Source organism: Aulonocara sp. 'chitande type north' Nkhata Bay, linkage group LG19 (genome assembly GCF_057382095.1).
Source record: "Aulonocara sp. 'chitande type north' Nkhata Bay isolate Kocher_YH1m ecotype deep benthic linkage group LG19, A_spYH_male_GT1.1, whole genome shotgun sequence".
NCBI lineage: Eukaryota > Metazoa > Chordata > Actinopteri > Cichliformes > Cichlidae > Aulonocara > Aulonocara sp. 'chitande type north' Nkhata Bay.
Window position 1 is genome coordinate 23652655 of NC_141362.1, and position 18963 is coordinate 23671617.

At 41.1% G+C, this 18963-nt stretch overlaps 2 protein-coding genes across 3 annotated transcripts; one reads left to right on the plus strand and one right to left on the minus strand.

Annotated features, from left to right (window-relative positions):
- Window positions 1–253: 253 nt before the first annotated feature.
- Window positions 254–3970, minus strand: LOC147307055 (ankyrin repeat domain-containing protein 34C). Of its 2 annotated transcripts, XM_086274255.1 has the most exons (4): window positions 3758–3970; window positions 3107–3289; window positions 2616–2832; window positions 254–1107 (listed from the first exon to the last, which is right to left on the minus strand). In XM_086274255.1, exons 1-4 carry the CDS (start codon window positions 3968–3970, stop codon window positions 254–256), a joined length of 1467 nt encoding a protein of 488 aa, XP_086130381.1. The 2 variants fall into 2 exon arrangements, 1 of the variants encoding a protein (XP_086130381.1); XR_015126347.1 differs by lacking the exons at window positions 2616–2832; window positions 3107–3289; window positions 3758–3970 and adding an exon at window positions 1552–1671 and having other exon boundaries at window positions 979–1107.
- A 4950-nt stretch (window positions 3971–8920) lies between these two features.
- On the plus strand, window positions 8921–18776 carry LOC147307056 (RNA polymerase II elongation factor ELL-like). The gene is made up of 12 exons (XM_086275979.1): window positions 8921–9208; window positions 11530–11574; window positions 11691–11812; window positions 12282–12442; window positions 13288–13580; window positions 13822–13946; window positions 15299–15773; window positions 15861–15948; window positions 16036–16102; window positions 16219–16390; window positions 17541–17585; window positions 17680–18776. Exons 1-12 carry the CDS (start codon window positions 9074–9076, stop codon window positions 17806–17808), a joined length of 1857 nt encoding a protein of 618 aa, XP_086132105.1. The 5' UTR covers window positions 8921–9073; the 3' UTR covers window positions 17809–18776.
- The last annotated feature ends 187 nt before the right edge of the window (window positions 18777–18963 follow it).

Below are 18963 nucleotides of genomic sequence, written 5' to 3' on the forward strand. Positions count from 1 at the left end.
TTTTGTTTGAATGACGGCCAAGTAATTTATTTAAGTGTTGCCAGATAATTTTACCATTACCTTTGGCTCTTTCAATTATATTTATAGCATTTTTTGCTTTGGCTTGTCTCAAACTTCTTGTTTGAGACAGTTCCTTCTCCAAACTTTTCTCTTCCCATGATTATACAGTAGAGGCTAAAACTAGTCCAAGTACTGGTGAACCTAACTTGTAAAAATGACGCTGGGACCATTATCCTTCAAATATAATATGGTCTCACATGTCTAAATAGTTCATCCGTGTTCCTCCTTTTAGCTGTTCAAGCTGCACCGAGTGACGACGCAGTGACCTCCTGTTTCTCTCGTTGTAGCAGGAGGCAGAAGGAGGAACCAGTGAGGTGACGGAGGAAGCTGAGGGCAGTGGAGGGAGTAGAGCTGGCCTCACTGATGCTCTAGAGGGAGGAGAGGAGCTGGGTGGGTGAGGCAGAAACACCATGGTTCTGCTTTTGGCTGGTGAAACCTGGGTTGGAACCTGGAGGTGAGATGTGGATTGGCTTCCCAAAGGAGGGAGGTCAAGTAGAGGAGGGTCGACTGTGACAGAGGGGAGGGTATTCCTGCGGAGCTGGGAGTGAGGGGGCAGGCCGGTGGGGAGCTTTTTGTCTGAGAGTGACCCTGCAGGAGTGACACATCGTTTGAGGACCACGCTGCCGGGCGTTGCATGAGTCGAGCTCATCTCAGTGAGCGAGACGACAAAATGAGAAGTCTTCAAAGAGAAATCCTCATGGCTGCGGCTGTAATCCTCTCCTCCATATCCGTTATCTCTCCTTTGAACCTTGCCTCTTCTCCTCTCTTCCACTCTGGACTGATCAAAATGGGACTCCTTTTCTTCTTCCTCCTTTTCCTCACCCTTACTCCTTCCTCTCTCCCCTCTCAAATCCTCTCTGTCTCTCTCCTCCTGTGGGCTCCTCTCCCTCCTGCCCTCCTCATAAGCTCTGTTCAGACAGGCCAGGTTGTGAATCGCTAGCCAGGGTTCAGATGATATTCTCTGTCTGAGAGGGGGAGAGCTGCACCGGCTCAGTGGTTCACAGGAGGGACGTCTGCTGCTAATGCTGCTGCTACTTCCTCGTTGGCCTGGAGGAAGAAAAGAAGTCAGTTTTAGGGGTTAAAATCATAGATGTAGAAGCTGTTGAGAAGAGGCATCCTTTCTCTGTTGCTGTAATGTTTCTTCATATTTGTCATAAAGCTGGCTCCCTGTTGGATACATATAAGGCTTTTAATCTACCAATATAGTGTCTTAAAAAAGGTGAACATCTATGATAAAAGTCACTGATAATGTCTTGTTTAGAAGATATAAGCTGCAGCAGTCGTCACATTGTGATATCTCTGTCCCTGTGATTTACATCTGCCCACTTTGAACACCTCTCACAGTGCCACGCAGGAAGCCATGGCAATCCATCCTATTTCAGTCCAGAATAAAGCGAGGCAAAGCTACACATTCATATAAATATGTTGTGCATAGCGTGTGCTATAAATTCTAAAAATATTCAGCCAGGTTTTCCCCAGTTCATCACTTACCCTCACATGACACATCTTTCCCATAACAACCATCTGTCTTTATTCACTCTGCTTCTATGGTACAAATCGAGTTCATAGACGGGACCTGTAGCTTCCTTCATTACAAGCTTCACTCACCCTGGCAACACATGTTCATTTTCTCTCCTCGGGAATGAGCGTGCAGCTAATGATTTCAACCACAAGGCATTTATTCTCATCTGTCTAGACTTGTTTTTGTTCAGTGCTGATCTGCTATTATCCAGGAGAGGCAAGTGTCTGCATATAGAGATTGCAGTATTGATCTGTTTTAAGGCGGTATAGCCAGACAACTCTGATAATATTATTCAGAGCCGGTTAGGGAATCCGTTATGCTGTGGGGGGAGTGTTTTGTTGACATGGATCGGGTCCGCTAATCCTTTAAAGAGAAGCGTCTCTGAAAATCAGAACTCGTCCTGTGATGAAATGTTTCTGTTCAGATGGAAAATGCCGTGAGGGCTGCAGTAGCAGTTCTGACTGGTTTGGTGTGGTCAGAAGTGCAGCTTTGTTGGAACTTTAACTAAAACCAACAGTCGTGTCAGTGTCTTTAAATACAGTTGTGGTCAGAAGTTTACATGGAGTCATCACGGGCATGGCTGTCAAGATCATTTTCGGCTTTTAATGATTTCCTTTGAATTCTGCTTTTTCCAGGGTGGAATGATTATACAGCAGACATCTTTATTGACTTTAAAAAACAAGAATTGGATGCACAAGTTTTTTTCAAGTATACAAGGAACTCACTGAAGATCTAAGAAATAGAACTGAAGATTCAAACAAACTGGTAATGTCTCTCTGAGCCATTTCTAAACAACTGCATATTCCAATATCATCAGTTCAAACGGTTGTATGTAAGTACAAGTTATTCAGATATGTCTTAATAACTTGGGGATTAGAGAAATTCCAAAATAAATTCAAATGTATGCACCCAGTTCTTTTTATTTAAGACATTGAAGGTGTACAGCCATTTCAGTGTACAGCCTGCTGGTGTGGGATACACCATAATTCAATTAAACCAAGGCATTTTCCTGTAAACAAAGCTCATTACTCACTTGTTGCTCTGAAGTTGAAGATGTTTTCGCCCTCGGGTGAGTTTGGCGAGCCTGTCTTCAGGACTATGTCAGATGGGGACATGCAGGACACCGGTGAGGTGTTTGGGGATGGGAGAACATTCAGATAGTGTCTGGTCACAGGGCCTCCATGCACACCCACCTCCGTGGCAATGATGATGATGTCACGACCTCTGACCTGACATGCATCCATCAATACCTGAAGTACAAGAATGCTGGTAAAGTAACTTTACAGCTCTTGTGGAGGTGTTGAAATCTCCTTCTTTTGGAGTTCTATTACATCCTGGTAGTTTTAATGATAATCATTTAAAATGAACTAAATTATATCAATTAATTGAAATGAACTCCATCTTAGGATGGTATAGGGTTAAAACCCTAACTTATAAACAATGCAAAACCTCATAATATCCTCTTCCATCCTTTAAATGTATTGATTCACACTTCATTTCATTTTTTCTTTGCTCCTTACTAACCTTCAGAGTAGGCTGATGCTGTGCGTTGATGGCGTAGACCAAAGCTGAGGCTCCAGAGTAATCCTCCATGCTTGGGTCGGCTCCTGCAGCAAGGAGTGTGGCTGCGACCTGAGCTCCCGCACGCTCCATACAGGCGTACATCAGCGCAGTACGCCCCGCCCGGTCTTGTGCATTAGGATCTGCCTGATCAGTGCAAAAGATCCAATTGAGTGATTAATTCAGTGATAAATGGTTATCCCAGAAGGGACATGGTCCGGTGTTAGGAGTCACTCGGAAAGCTCAAGTGTATATTTTATAGAAACCAAATTTAGCAGAACTCTGTGCAATTTGGCTAATGCTCTCTTAATTAGAACTGATCTGGCACTGTTGCTTTTGTGTTGTGGCTCTCAACTGTGACTCACAGTGTGTTATATTCTGTTCTCCGGTGCCAGCATGTTCAGGAACACCCTTTTAGTTGGATGGGGTACACAAGCAGAGCTGGATAGATCACAAGCCTGTTTACTATGCATTAAAAGTTCTCCTCTCTTAGAGCAAGTACAGTTTTTTATGCATTAAAAATACACCTAAGTCAATAAACTGCTGAACTTGTATGCACATGTTTACATTCAAGTGTCTGTATTTAATGGTGACTATTTGTCACTGAGGACTGACCTTGTTCTGGAGGAGGTATGTGAGGAGCTTAATTGTCTCAGACCCAGCAGGCTCCCCTCTCAGGGCCTTGCAGGCAGCCAGCAGAGCTGTCTCTCCTTTAGGGTTGCGCCCATTTACCTCTGCTCCACCGTCTACCAGCAGACGGACCAGACGGAGCTTCCCAGAGGATGCTGCACTGATGAGCGGGCTACAGTCTGACAGAGGGTCCAACATCGCCGCTGTAGGGCATTCAGTCATTTATCATTCTGATACTAATAATATCATATCATATATATAGATGCAGAAATGCTTCAATCCTGTAATCAGAGCACTAATTGGATTACTATGACATGCACATGCACTATATTGCCAAAAGTATTCACTCATACATCCAAATAATTGAATTCAGGTGTTCCAATAACTTCCATGGCCACAGGTGTTTAAAATTAAGTCCTCAACTTTCTGCAGAGTCAATCTCTACAGACCTGCAAACTTCATATGTTCACCTGATTAGTTCAAGAAGCATGCATAGAGAATGTTTTTCTAGTGATGACCCCTTCCTGTTCCCACATGTCTGTGCACCAGTGCACTAACCAGGTAACATAAAGACACGGATGAGCGAGTTTGGTGTGGAAGAACTAGACTGGCCTGCACAGAGTCCTGACTTCAACCAGACAGAACACATTTGAGATAAATTAGAGCAGAGACTGCGAGCCAGGCCTTCTCATCCAACATCAGTGTCTGACCTCACAAATATGCTTCTGCAAGAATTATCACAAATTCCCATAAACACTCCTAAACCTTGTGGAAAGCCTACCCAGAAGAGTTGAAGCTACTTTAGCTACAAAGTGGGCCGACATCATATTAAATCCTTGGATAAGGATGGGCTGTCATATGTGCATGAAGGCAGATGAGTGAATGCTTTTGGCTATTTAGTGTCTGTGTCAGCAGTCGTCCTCTCATGCACCTGTCGCTCATTCAGATGTGCAGAAATTCTACATCAGAGGTGTGCAAGCAACAGAGATACTTATAAAAAGTAAATTTAAAGAAGACTGGGGAAAGATTTTCGATTTTCTTCCTTATGTCATTTTAAAATTTTCTTCTAATATCAGTGAAATTTTTAATGGATGAGCAGAGTATCTACAAAGTACCTACATTCAACATCATTCTTACCTTAATTTTTCTGTTCAGTCTGTCTTCTTCAACAAAACACAAAGACAGCAGTCATCTTCAAGTTATCTAGATACGATGCAAAAAAAAAACCCTACTACCCTGCTCCGAATTTTATCCTGATTCTTTACTAGCTTGGTTTTCTGCATGAAGCGTCCTCGTGTCGCTGGCCTGCAGCAATCAGCCGAACATGAAGTGATAGGATACTAACTTTCATGTACTCCCTCGGTCTCTGTCTCCCTCCGTCCTGATCTGTCCTCTCCTTACCTTCTGGGTCAAAGGGAGGTTCAGCCCACGGCTACTGTTCAAAGTCATAAATGGTTTTAAGCCCAAAATGTCACCTGTTGCAAACACTACACTTCAAAAGAGCCAGAGGGCCTTTGATATGAGTCAGCTTTGAACAGTTCTCATCTGCTTTGAGACCATCTGTGTTCAAACACTGGCAGGGAGACATAGATGAGAAACCGAACTAAGGCTAAGCAGGCTCACACATTAAACTCATGGCAGCTCATTTGTATCTGAACATTTTTGACGCACTTCTGTTGTTTGTATTTTAATCTTTTGTTCTTTCAGAGCACTAAGCGGCTGTTAATATACAGTTATGGTAAAAAGAAGTACACCTATACAGTTCTTATCAGGATAAATTGGGTAAATATGACCTCAAAAGAACAACACATTAGAATATAATGTGACATTATTCAGACCTACTACAATGACCATTAAGTAGGTCATTAACCTACTTGAACAATTAAGTGAATCATCCTGGTGGAGGACCGTTTTTCAAACCTAAGCCGTGCTGCCATGTTCTTTTTTACAGAAAAGAGGCTTTCGCTTCTTCTAAACAAATCATACCTTTTCAGTCTTTTTTCTAACTGTGCTGTCGTGAACTTCAATATTTAAGATGCTAACTGAGGCCTGTAGAGTCTGAGATGTAGTTCTTTGTATTTTTGCAGTTTCTTTGAGTATTACACAATCTGTCCTCAAGGTCAATTCGGTCAGGTCGGGACATTCCCTCTCAGGGTGATACAGTTATCTTGACTATTTTGTGAATAATCTTTCAAATTGAAAACTTTGTAACCTTTCCCAGACTGACAGGCAGCAACAACTGCTTCTTCAAAGCAATGACTTCTGCTTTTTTTTATAGAGACGCTCACAACCTACCCTCTTAATTCCTGTAGAAGCAGTAAAGTTGTACTATATTTTTATATTTTACATGTAAAATAAAATGTAATTTGTTGTTCATACGAGATTGTATTTAGCTAATTTTAAGATATGTTGATATATAAAACCTCAAATATGAAGGAGAGTGTATGAAAATGCAGATGACTGTAATACTGCTTCCAATACTGAACTTTTGATTGAAATACAAATGAATTCAGTTAATCAAACTGTGTCAAATAAAACTGGTGAGAGCTAAGACTATAAATCAGAAAGAATCTGGATATAATAGAGGTGCTCACACTTACTGATGATTGGATAATCGAGTGCATTTGATTAGCAGCACCTGGCTGGTGTTTACATTTAGTTTTTGTATACTGCTCCTGCAAAGTGGCTGAATTTTTGTTAAATATATAATTACTTGTTGTGTTATGTAGTTGATCCGACCTGCCGAAGGTAAAATTGTATTTTTATGTCCCGACACATAAAATGTTATGAATGAAAGTGTGTGTACTTTCATTTTTGTGTACATACTTTTGATTTGAATGAGAGAAAGAAGGAGGAAGAGACAGTAGATAAACATTTCAGAAAATTGCACACCGGTTGTGTACTTGGGCCAAACCACAATTAGGTCAAGCAAACAGATTTAGCCCGGAGCAAAAGCAGCATGTATAACATGTTTATAAGGCAGTGTGAAACAAGCAGCACTGTGTCTTATGGTATTTACATTATTTTTAGTATTGAGGGCTAAAAGCTTTACTACACAGTAGAGCCTCAAAAAGCAGCAATCATCTCCCTTTTTGAAAAGGTTATCTCAGCATGCAAAATCCTTAAAGATCTTGTCTTCTATCTACAGAGATGTAATAGAGCAACAGGCTGGTTTTGAACTGTATGCAAACGTATTATCTGTCAAAGTTTTTTGGGGTGCTATCTATAGTAAATGTCAGCTGGCTCACTTTCCCAAAGGTGCATATGTTAAATGAAAACTTCATCTGTGTGTGTGACAAGCTGTGTGCAAAACAATGTGAAATATCAGCTTGAGCATTTAATATCCATTTAGATACATATATATGGATTGCAGTCCAAAATGCAGTGTTATTGAGTCATTGCATCGCCTGACACACCCCATTCCTCCTGCTGGGAATGACTTCAACACTCACTCATGCTGCAGCATTCTGAAGAGGCACATTTTGAATGAGTACCTAGTAACATCATTTTGTCATGGTTACACCAATGTGAAATGACAACCACCTCCTAAATAAGCCCTTCAAGGGAAATTCCAGTGATACATGTCCACCACATCTAACTAAAATAGGCAAAATTAAATCATTAAGATTGTAATTATTAACACCTAAAAATACAACATTATCTTGTTAAAATTTGCTGGGAAGCATTTGGTTTCTGGAATTGTTTCACTGGGTCTCTCACAGCTGGAAAAAGACAAACACAGAAGACTAAATTATCTCTATATGTGTGACTCAGCAGCGACAAAATCCACCAAGAAAAGCTGAGAATGTAGATTCCCTCAGAGCCACTCTGCATTATATTTCAGCACGTGTTGAACTGTCACATGGTGCCACATTTATATCTTGATGTTACTAGTCAAAAAATTTAAATGCATCACTTAGAGTTGTAATTGTGAGCATTGTAGCGGTGATTCAGCCCAAAAAAATTGCACAAATTCTGTTTTGCAACAGGCGGCTAGAGACACGTGTCTAAAGATATAATGTAAAATTGGTTCTTTGCTAAGATGTCTGTTACGTGTCGTCACAACAGCAGTCCGTCCCTTGAGTTAGGTGCCTTTTTTTATACTTGAATGATTCGAAGGTCAGTGTTAAGCAGCTTAACAAACAAGAACAAACATAAACATTCATCAGAAAATGATCAGGTGCAAGGAATGGACTGAAAATCAGTGAAAAAGCAGCCAATGTCTGATGAAAACATTTAAAAGACCTACAGAGAGCCTGATGAAATATTGCTCAAGCCAATTTTTTTTTTAAAATTACAAGAAAGTCTGGCTCCTTGGACGCAGACTATTAAGAAATGAGAGATGTCTCAACACTTGTACTGCTGTCGCCACTAACCTGAGTATACATCACAGATCTCTTAGTCTGTCTGATTCCACAGGTGGATGTAGATTTAAGATTAACTTTTACATGCACAACACAGGCAAAGCACACGTTTTGTTAATGGTCGCCATAAACACATGATATTTTTAATGTTGTCATATATTAGGAATATCATGTAATGGCTTGTGACCATTTTGCATCCCATTTTTGTTTAATCTAAGCTGAGAGTTGTGGTGAGATTTGTTTTAATATACTGGAACTTTAATGTGTAGTCCGCTTTTACAACAGAGTAGTTGTCAGTTAGTCAAATTGTACTCAAATTGTAATGTAGTTTAAAAGAAAAGGTGGTTAGAGAAAACCTACTTCCTCTCTATAGCTGTGCACAAACGTGCTAACCAGACATCCTAACTTCCTCATTTCTAAACACATTGTTTATTCTATATGGATAGCAATCATTGCTTAAAATATTAGGTTTGTCTTGCTCACACCCTTTTATTCTTGACATGTAAAAAAGTACCCAAAAAATCAGCGTAAATTAATAATACTTGTATCAGTATTTCGCTCAGATAAATCTCCATCCAGCCGTTTATAAATCGCTGAAACAAAATCACCTGTGTCCTCGCACTCACTGTGCAAAGTACCCTCATCATGCCAAAGAAAGAGAATTAGCATAGTGAGAGGGGAAGTAGAAAAAAACAGTAGAGGTGGTTACGTAAAGCCCTACGTAATGGTTTATTTATGTCGGTGGGCCAATAAAATGTGCTCTGACTTCAGCCGTCATGACGTAATGCGATCTACTCCAGAATAGCGCGCGGCGGAGGAGCAGCCACACGGTGCAGTTCAGCTCTTTCTCTCTCCGGACCGTCTGGCCAATGTTTGTTTATTTATGTCGGATTCGTGCGGTCCGGAATAAGGCTGGCAGGGCGGGATTTGCGGCGGCATGTCGGCGTTAAAGGAGAACCAGTGTTACGGGCTGTCCAGCGGCAAACTGAGCCGCGGCGGTAACATCTCCGTTTTTCACGTAAAACTCACTGACAGCGCGGCAACAGCCATTAATACCTTCCAAAACGGCAAGGTGGGTCATTTTCTAAAGTATTTTCTCTTCAAATAATTACAGTTAAGTACACTGACATTTAAATTTAACGTACCACTTTGTCAAAGGAACAATTTTTGGGTTTTTTAACAAAGGAAAAGACGAAGTGATACTAAACGCGGGTTTGTTTTTTGTGTGTGCTTTAAATTTCGGCCGAAGTTCACCACTACCTTCCCCGGTTGTTGACTCCTACAAGCTCCCCCCTTTTCAAGCTATGAAATGGAAATACATGTTGCATAATACAACGCAGAAGCGTTTCCCTGTGTGCTGATGTTTGTAACGAGCTGCTGGCCCACTGCTCACAAGCTGCTGGCAAAGTACTAGGAATGCTAATCAGTGCCGGGGTCGAGGAGAGGAGAAAGGAAAAAGGAGGACAGGCTGTGTGTGTAGGGGGGAGGAAGGGAGGTTAGTTGTGGGAGGATATTCTGAATTGGATTTAAAGACATGGAGTACTTGTGTGATTTATTTTTCTTTTTTTAATTTGCTGAATATCATAAAGATCAGAAGACAGATGGACGAACTCAGGCAAACATTTGACCCAGTTAATCATAAATGAATCAGACGCTGCAGGAAGTGTAAAGCAGAGAACAGTCATGTACACTTCCTCAATGCACTAATTCCTCCTAATACAGATAGGAAACTCCTCAGTGAAGAAATGACAGCTACAAGCTTTTCTGATGAAAGGTGGAAACCACGCTGCTCATGTCATGTCCTCGCTTTCAGTGTAATACAGCTGTGATGAGATCGAGGGGGGAAAGCACCTGATGAGGAGCAGGCTGTAATATGCATATATCAGTGTTTCTGAGCATGCATTTAGGTTCTTTATTTAGCTTTAAGCATGTCTAATCAAATCCTACTTGGCTGGATCACAGATACCAAAAAAGAAAAACCCAAAAAACACCTCCACACCTTACTCTGTACTAGCAGCCACCTCACTTTCTCTGCACTCATCAACAGGTGGACTTATGCAAAGGTCAGAATCGAGTCATCACATACTTTCCATCCCTGCTGCAAACGTGTCACTTTGGCTAGTTCGCTCCCTGTGAGAGATGATACTGTGTTTCATCATATTTTTATCTGTGGAGCTGCTTATTGACCTTAGCCAGTGCAAGGGGATGGAGGAGCAGCAGGACCTGGAGCAGACAATGGTGCATGTACCCATCTGTTTAAATGGGAACTGAGCACTCAAATAATACCTGACATGCTTGTTTAATATCCTGAGTTTATTAATAGGACTGGGTTTGTTCTTGATATGAACGCAATGGGTGTAGGGTTTCTTTTTCTCTTTCGGATTCCTAAGTAGGAGGGGGAAGTAGCTTCTGGGTGGTGAAAGTGAAGCAAGTACAGAGCTTAACAGTGACTTAACATGCATTCATTTTAATGGCCAGCAGGAGGTGACTTTTCTAGTTTCAGGAAGAAGTCCAGTTCTAGAAGTCTATTGGAAAATGACCCTGCTGCTCACTTGAACTGTACCCTTATTATATGGTTGTCTGATAACTTTATGGTTTCAATTACTAGTTTCACAGCTTATTCAATACAGCACGATTCAATAAGTGTCCAGAGGGACAGTAAAGTGGCATATCTCCCTTGTTTTTCCATCATATCCCTCGCTGTTTATAGACAGCAAGAGAGGGATGGGCCTCACTAACCAATGGATGATGTCACAACAGCATTGTCTTATATCTTATATACAGTTGGTGTGCACTATGCAGGTTAAGAGCTAATTAGGAAAGCTCACATCTTTCTAAATCGATAACCCTGTTCAAAAATAAATAAATAAATGAATGCATAAATAATCTTCCAACTGTAGCACTTGAGACCTGTAATCAGACCCTTACTGGGCCGCTGCAAAAGAAGGGATACTACCTTCACTTGCAAGCTGGTGTGGGGTTGTGAGAAAAAAAGATGTTGGAAAATTCTCTGAAATGCTGTTCACAATTACGAAGAATAACAGTACACAAAACAAAATGAAAATGGGCTACTAGCAGCCAGAAAACCACCAGAAGCATTCAGATGAATAGTGCAGACCACAAAACATCCTCTACTGCCCTGCTCTATATGTATATGTGTGGGCTTGTTTTACTATACTTGTGGCATCTGCTAACCTTGTGGAAACTATTATAACTGGACTCCACAAGTTTAAGGTTAAGCATTTGTTTGACGTTGTCAACGTTAGCAAATGAAGCACTCATACAAAGAGGGTTGTGAGAAAACGAGTCAGTATGTTAATGCTTGTGGGGTTTTAAAGATGCACACATCTAATGTTTTCTCTCTTTCTTTCTTTTTTCCCCCCCCCACCACAGGGCTGGTCGGCCCAACCCACCATCTGTTTTAGTGGAAATGAAGGGGTAAGAAGGACGTCTTACTGCTGACACAAAGCGATCCTAACACATTTTAAAGCTGATAAATCTCAATCTTTCAATCTCAATCTGCTCTTTTTCTTCTTTCCCTATTCATATTACAGAGAATCACCATCCCTTGTTCGGAAAATAGAGATGAAGTCAGGAATTTCACCTTTGGTGTAACTAATGTTGCCCGTGATAATCCCCACGGAAGCTTTGACTGCATCAAACAGCTCAGCACCAGGTAAAGGCAGCAAAAAGCATCAGTTTCGATATAGGAAGGGTTTTCAGATTAAAATAGAGTTGTAAGGCTTTAACTGTATTGTTTTGTCTGAGGTGGTTAAATGATTATATGTTTACTTAGTATTATAGATGTAGAAATAACTGACTGCCTCAATGAGTATTAATCTTTTCAAATGTCTCTGCCCCCTGCTGCTGTGTGAAAGTTACCCTGCTGCTAACGTTTCTCTGCCTTTAAATGCCAGAGAAAACTCAGGGTTCCTGACTGCATAAGCATAGAAATGCACTGAAGTGGATTTAAATGTCATGTATTGGCGAGGCAGACAAGTAGTCCAGCATGCATCTAACTGAACACTACCTAAAGCAACTGCGTCCTGAGAAACAATCTTTTATTTGACACGGATAACCTTTGCAAGGAGTCGTTAAAGCACTGTCAGGTCGCTGTCTGTACACGCTGTCTTCTCTCCTCTCAGTGCCGCCGAGGAGCTGTCATGTCTCGGGGTGATTCAGAAGAAGATGACAGTCAAAGCCACAGATGAGTCGTACGATAAAGCTCGTCAGAGCATGGCCCAAGCCGAGGAGGAGACGCGCAGCCGAGGGGCCATTGTCATCAAACACGGAAGCCGCTACCAGGGTATGAAGTATAGAAAACACTTGCACGTCCACAGAGCGTACTCTGTTATACAACAGATAACTCCAGCTAAGCGAGAAGATTGGCCTGAAGAAAAATTTGTTCTGTGCTTATAAGCACAGACAGCCATATTGCATTGGTTGCCTTGGCAACATGTGTAGTAACCAGTGACATAGTAACGGCCTTTCTTGTTTTCTCCTGCATGTTTTGTCCTTTTGTGTAGCTATCTGTAAACTTTCTATATGTGATACAGTGGTTTTAAAGAATACATGGTCTCTATGCACATACAGAAACTGCGTTCTGCACATGTTCCTCAAACATGAATGTGCATGATGAAACCAATGATTTAGCTTTTTTTTAACAAACCACCAAACCATTTCCGTATGAACTGATATATTATAGCCTGAGTCTCAACTGCTTTCACCGAAAGGGCACATAAATATACGCGTATATATGTAGATGGGTTTTGTTGATTCTGTCATTTCAGAGGAAGCCTTAAAAAGAGAAAAAAAACTTCCTTACAACAGGCTTGTGCAACCATGTGGTTACTTCTTAAATTAGACAGCAGGCTTTGCTCGCTGAGATGCGTGTGCATGCAGCTTCGTAACCTAAATGTGGGTTTCTGAAAGGTGAAATGAGGTCTTGTCTTTGTGTTTCTCCACATCTCTGCTTTTGGAGAAAGTTCAGGAAGAAAGTCCTTTTCCCCCTCAGTATCTGATTTTGCTTCTCTGTCTGGAAATAGCAATACATGTTAGGAAATGAAGCACAAGGTTATTTTTGATGATTGAAATCTCAGGAAGTGCTCCCCTGATGTCATTGATGTAAAAAAATGTCCTGTTTCTTTGAAGGCAAGAAGGTAACAGTGCGAGCCCCAGCCCCTGCTCTGGCCAGACTCACCAAGCCAAAACACTCGTCTCTTCTCAGCAACATTAAGAAGGGAGTCGGTGCGTCCAAGCCGAAGAAAGATGCCTGTGCATCAAACAGGAGAAGCAGTTGTGATTTGCAAGAGAAGCCCCTCAGGGAGAGAGTAATGCACCTGCTGGCTCTAAGGCCATACAGGAGGCCCGAGTTGATCCTGAGGCTGCAGAAAGACGGGCTGACAGCAGGAGACAAAAACATGCTGGACTCTGTACTAATGGAGGTATTTCTGTTCCAGTTTTATACAAACATAACATGCAAGCATTAGACTGTGTTAAAACTGCCTTTATGCACGTGACTCTTGGTTTCCTTAATATCAAGATTATGTTTTTGCAACCTTTGACAAATCTGTAAAGAATATGAACACACATGGATCAGTTTGGGAATCAAACTCTTAAGTCAACTCCTCAAAAACAATTGTCTTAAGTCTTTTCTCCCCTGTTTTTGTGCATGCTTGTGTTCAGGTCGCTCAGCTTAATAGTAGAGACAGCACATATGTTCTGAAGGACAGTCTGTATAAGGAGCTGCAGAAGGACTGGCCCGGCTACACCTCTGGAGACCAGCAGCTCCTCAAGCGCATCCTTGTCAGGTAACTTAGATAAGGATGTGCCTGCTGCTGTTTTCATACTTTATGACTACTGCAGAGCTCTCAGGCCCTACGTTTCTTCATTATAATTTGTTAATCTTAAGGAATGGAAATAACTGGCATTTTAGTTCATTTTCATCACTTTGTAAATCACTAAAGTGGCAAAATTTTCAGAGTTCAGTGATTATGTCTAAGTGTTTTTGAGGGTTACAGGTTGCTTTTCTGCAGTGATGTAATTTCTCAAATTTGTGTTTCTGTAAATAGAGTCAGTTTCAAAAAAATCTTTTTGCATGTTTATGTAAAGCAACCGTTACACTGGCAGCAACAGTTCAGACCTGCATATGTAGGTTTTTTTTTCTTTTTTTTTAAGCTGCTGTGATAATTCGAGAGTATGAAATGACATATTTGGACAGAAGATGCAGCGATTGTGAAATTCTGAACCAAAATGAAAGTTTACCGTAACAGTTTGGCTGATGATAACGATCGACATTTAAAAAAATTAATCAGTTCCCTTTTTTTGTGCCAAGCCATTCATGATCATCCTTGATGCCAGCTTCATATCATCTTGGTTGAATTGTGCCGAGATGGTGTTCGTATTCAGCAAACATCCCTATTCAACTGTTGTAGTTACTCATAATACAGAAGGAAGCACTCAGGTTGCATAAACCAGTCTTAGTTTGAAATTCTCTTCAAATGCAGTTGCACAGCGATCGAAGGCTCTGATGAAACTTATTCTCACAGCGAGTGCTCTGGTGCTGCGGATAAATTCAGTTAGCAAGAGGCCACATCTTAGAGTTTAATTATCTGATCTGTGTCACCGTCAGCCGTTCGGAGGAGACTGCATGAATTAGGCCTGTATGGTTGAAGCAGAAGGTGAACGGATGGTATTTGCATATGTGGGTCCCACTACGTAGCATGGAGGAGGTGGTGTGATGGTGTTGGCGACTTATTCAGGATTCAGTGCAACATTTAAACAACATATTTGGCAGCAACACGTCATCCCATCTGGTTTGTTTAGTGGGACATTTATTTATTTAAATAACAGGACAATGAGCCACTGGACACCTCCAGGCTCTGTAAAGCCTATTTAACCAAGAAGGAGAGTCAGGGGAATTATGGGATATGTTTGATCACAGAGTGAAATAAAGGCAGCTTCTAAAAGCATAGCATTGTGGTGCTTTTGATTTAGACTTTTTAAATATTTAACACTTGCATCATTTATTTTTTTTACCATATTATTATGTGTTTATCTGGAGGGCTCTGCTGTTGCATTGCACTGTACAGCACATGCAAGAAAGAAGAATGGATTCCAGGGAAATGCTAATTAAAGCTGATGCCCTGTGTTTTCTGTGCAGGCGACTGTTTCAACCGCAACAGAACCTCCTCGCTGTCCCTGAGGCCCAGGTCAGCCCACTGCGAGACACGCCCAACTCTTCGCCAGCACACCGTCCAAAGCATTCCCTGCCAGAGGAATACACTGACCCTTTGGCCTCCAAGAAGCCCAGGATTTCCCATTTTTCCAGCAAAGCAGCCAGTGACAAGTCAAAAACGAGGCCTTCTAAACAAGCTCACGAGGACATCACAGCAGATGACAAGCAAAGAGTATCGCTTGATCCTCAGAGACTTATTGACTCCTTGTCAGCAGTCTGTCAGCAGGAAGAAAAGGTGGCTAAAAGGTTAGAACCACCTCACGCTCCCCCGAAAGAACCCGAAATTCCACAAGATCACCCTCAGGATAACTCAGATCGCCCCCCGTCCCTTCTAACGGTGCCAGATCTTACCAAACATACAATAAAAAAGAAGAAGCGCAAACACAAACACAGAGACCATGTGAGAAACTGCTCCTTATTTGTCTTTTAATAGTTATTCCATTTGATGTGACACATTGCTAATTTGGATTTGTATTCATTTGTCAAGGAGAAGGATAAGAAGAGAGACAGGATGGAGAAAAGAAAAAGACCCAGCTCAGAGCATCCAAACAGCAAAGCCTCTCTGGACTGCACAGGTGAGGCCTAATGGCTGCTGACTCATCAGCACATGTGCTGCTTGTTTAGTTTTTCACTTAGCTGACATGTTTCTGTTTTTCTTTCAGAGCCGGCTGACATTTTTTTTGACTCTAATGCACTTCGAGTGGACAGTGACACACCAGACTATTTATTGTAAGCATCATTCATTTGAACAAGTATTTGCAATGGTCAAAAGGGGTTGTTTACTTGTCTTAATGCACTTTTATTCAATAATTTCCTTTTCTTCTTTTTTCCCGCCCTCTTCACAGGAAGTACACAGTGATTTGTAGCCACGAGCAGAGACAAAGTTACAAACAGGACTTTAACAAGGAGTACAATGAGTATCGAGATTTACACGCTCGCATTGACAGCGTGACGCAGCAGTTCATGGATTTGGACACACAACTCAAGCAACTCCACCATGAATCACATAAATATAAGGTAGATGTACAGAAAGTCTTTATTTTTCTTTTCTTTTCTTTTTTTAAATGGAGGAAGTTTGCATAAACATCCTCTCATCTTTCTTTGCTGTTTGTAGTTAGTCATTAGACACATACCGTCCACTTTATTAGGTACACCTTACTTGTACTAGGTTGGACCCCCTTTGGTCTTAAGAACAGCCTTGGTTCTTCATGGCATAGTTTCATTCTTCAGAGATTTTGGTCCGTGTTGGATTGCATCACACGGTTACTGCAGATTTATCGGTTGCACATCCACGATGTCAATCTGCCGTTCCACCATATCCCAAAGGTGCTTCATTGGATTGAAATCTGGTGACCGGAAGCAGAATTAAGTGCAGTGACAACTGAAACCAGTTTGATAATGTTTGAGCTCTGTGACAGTGTGTTATTCTCCAGAAAGCAGCCATCAGAAGATGGTACACTGTGGTCATAAAGGGAGGGACATGGTTAGTAACAATACTCAAATAGGCTGTATTGTTTAAATGATGCTCAGTTGTTCCTAGGACGTCCAAAATGTATCAAGAAAATATCCCCCACACCATAATATGACCTGTCGCCTAAATTTGTTAAACTTACGCAAATTGTAGCCTCAGTTTCCTGTAGTGGCAACAAGTTAGGTCTTCTGCTTCTATAATCCATGTGCCTCAAGGCTGCAAGTGCATTCAGCAATGCTCTTCTTTATACTTGTTGGCCCGAAGCAGTTGGGCCTGTAAAGTCATTGGGAATCCCCAAAGCACTCTAACATCAGTTAGAGTGCTTTGGGGATTCCCAATGACTAAGACATTTTCACCTACAGAATTGCCACTATAGGTGAAGGATTTATTTTTGGCTCATTAGACTGAGCAGATGAACAGGTGTACTTATTAAAGTGAGCAGTGACGTGTATATGTGGCAAATTCAGTCATATTTTTCCTATATCAAACGTTCACACACAATGGGGCCCCTGTACCAGCATTTGGGGGGGTGAAATTGTTAGGTCATGGTTCCTGAAGCCTAATAAACAAAACCATGAAGACAAACAGTGATGTATTATAGTTTTTCTGTGATCTTATAGTCACATAAGGATTATTTTGCAACTTTTCACAGACTTGATTTAAATTAATCTTCATTTCTGTATTTATCCCTGGCAGACAGTTAGAAATCAAATTCTTCAAGAGTATCGGAAAATTAAAAAGGTAATGACTTTCTTAAAACTCCCCACTTTTTTTTTTTTTTTTTTTTTTTAAACCACCGCTTTTAAATAATCAAGTTTTCCTTTCCTCACTACAGTCCAACCCAAACTACAATCAGGACAAGGCTCGCTGTGAATACTTGCACAACAAACTGGCACACATCAAGAAGCTCATATCAGAGTACGACCAGCAGCAGCTCCGTGTGGAGCATGCCGCTCTGAACTGAAGAGCCTAACTCGGAATGACGAGTGAACTTCACGAGTACGACAAAGATCCCCAGCCAAAGGGGATTCATGCTGCTGAGCTCAGTGCCATCATGCTTAGGTCTGTGGTCTTAATGGCTAAATATAGTATCATTAGATCTACTGCGATTGTTGGCGAGGTTAAGTCTAAGTTTTGTGAGGAGCTGGAGTGATCGGACGGCAAGATGAGGGATTTTCTTTGAAAGTGGTCAAAGTGATGCTACTGCAGCAACACGGGAGTAACATTAGTTTTGCTCTAAAACCTAGAGCTAGGGTCTTACTCCTCAAAATGCAAACACATGAGGAAATGAGGTGAAAAGCCTTAAAAACATTTGGAGATTCTCATCCCTATTACACCTTTTAGTCGTTGATTTGGGTTTTTTGTGTGAATTTAATCAATTTGAGTATTTACTAACATGTTCTGTCAAACGCATCAGTGTTGAGGTTTAAACTATAAACATGAAAAAATAATAAACTACATGCTGTACCCACCCAGACAGCTCATACAAATGGCAGGTGAAGGTTAATGTCTGATGGCAGCTGGGACGCAGATGTGTCCTGAGAAGAATCCGTCCTGTTCTTCGGGTTTGGTGAGATTACAAGTCTTGCCAGTTGGCTGTGACTGCCGAGTTTTGCCTTGTGCTCCAACTGGACTCGATTCATAGTATTCCACTGGTACTGTGCTTCAGGTGATTTTCCTGGATCACTGAAGACTGTTATGTTGAATGTCATGTGAACTTTAAGTTGTAATCAGGGAATGTGTGTTCCGCACGAGCTTCAGTAAAAGTGTAAATTTAAAATACGTTTTAATTGTCTGGAAGGACGTTATTATACTGTTTCTGGGAAGGAATCGAAATATGAAAAGACGTAGTTGCATGCTGTGTACTTTACAGAATGCATGATGCATTACTCAAGATTTTGTCTGAGATTCAAATAAATCTGTTTATACTCATTTTGTGTGATACTTCTCCTTATTTACTGTAATTTTACTCTAAATACCAAATAAAAGAGTAATGAATGATGTAAGATGAAAAGGACACTGTAATCATCGTTTTGATGCAGAAATACTACTTTATGCCTGTAAAATGTTGTCTTTGACATCTTTTCAGATCAACTAAAAAGGGGGGAAACAAATGTGC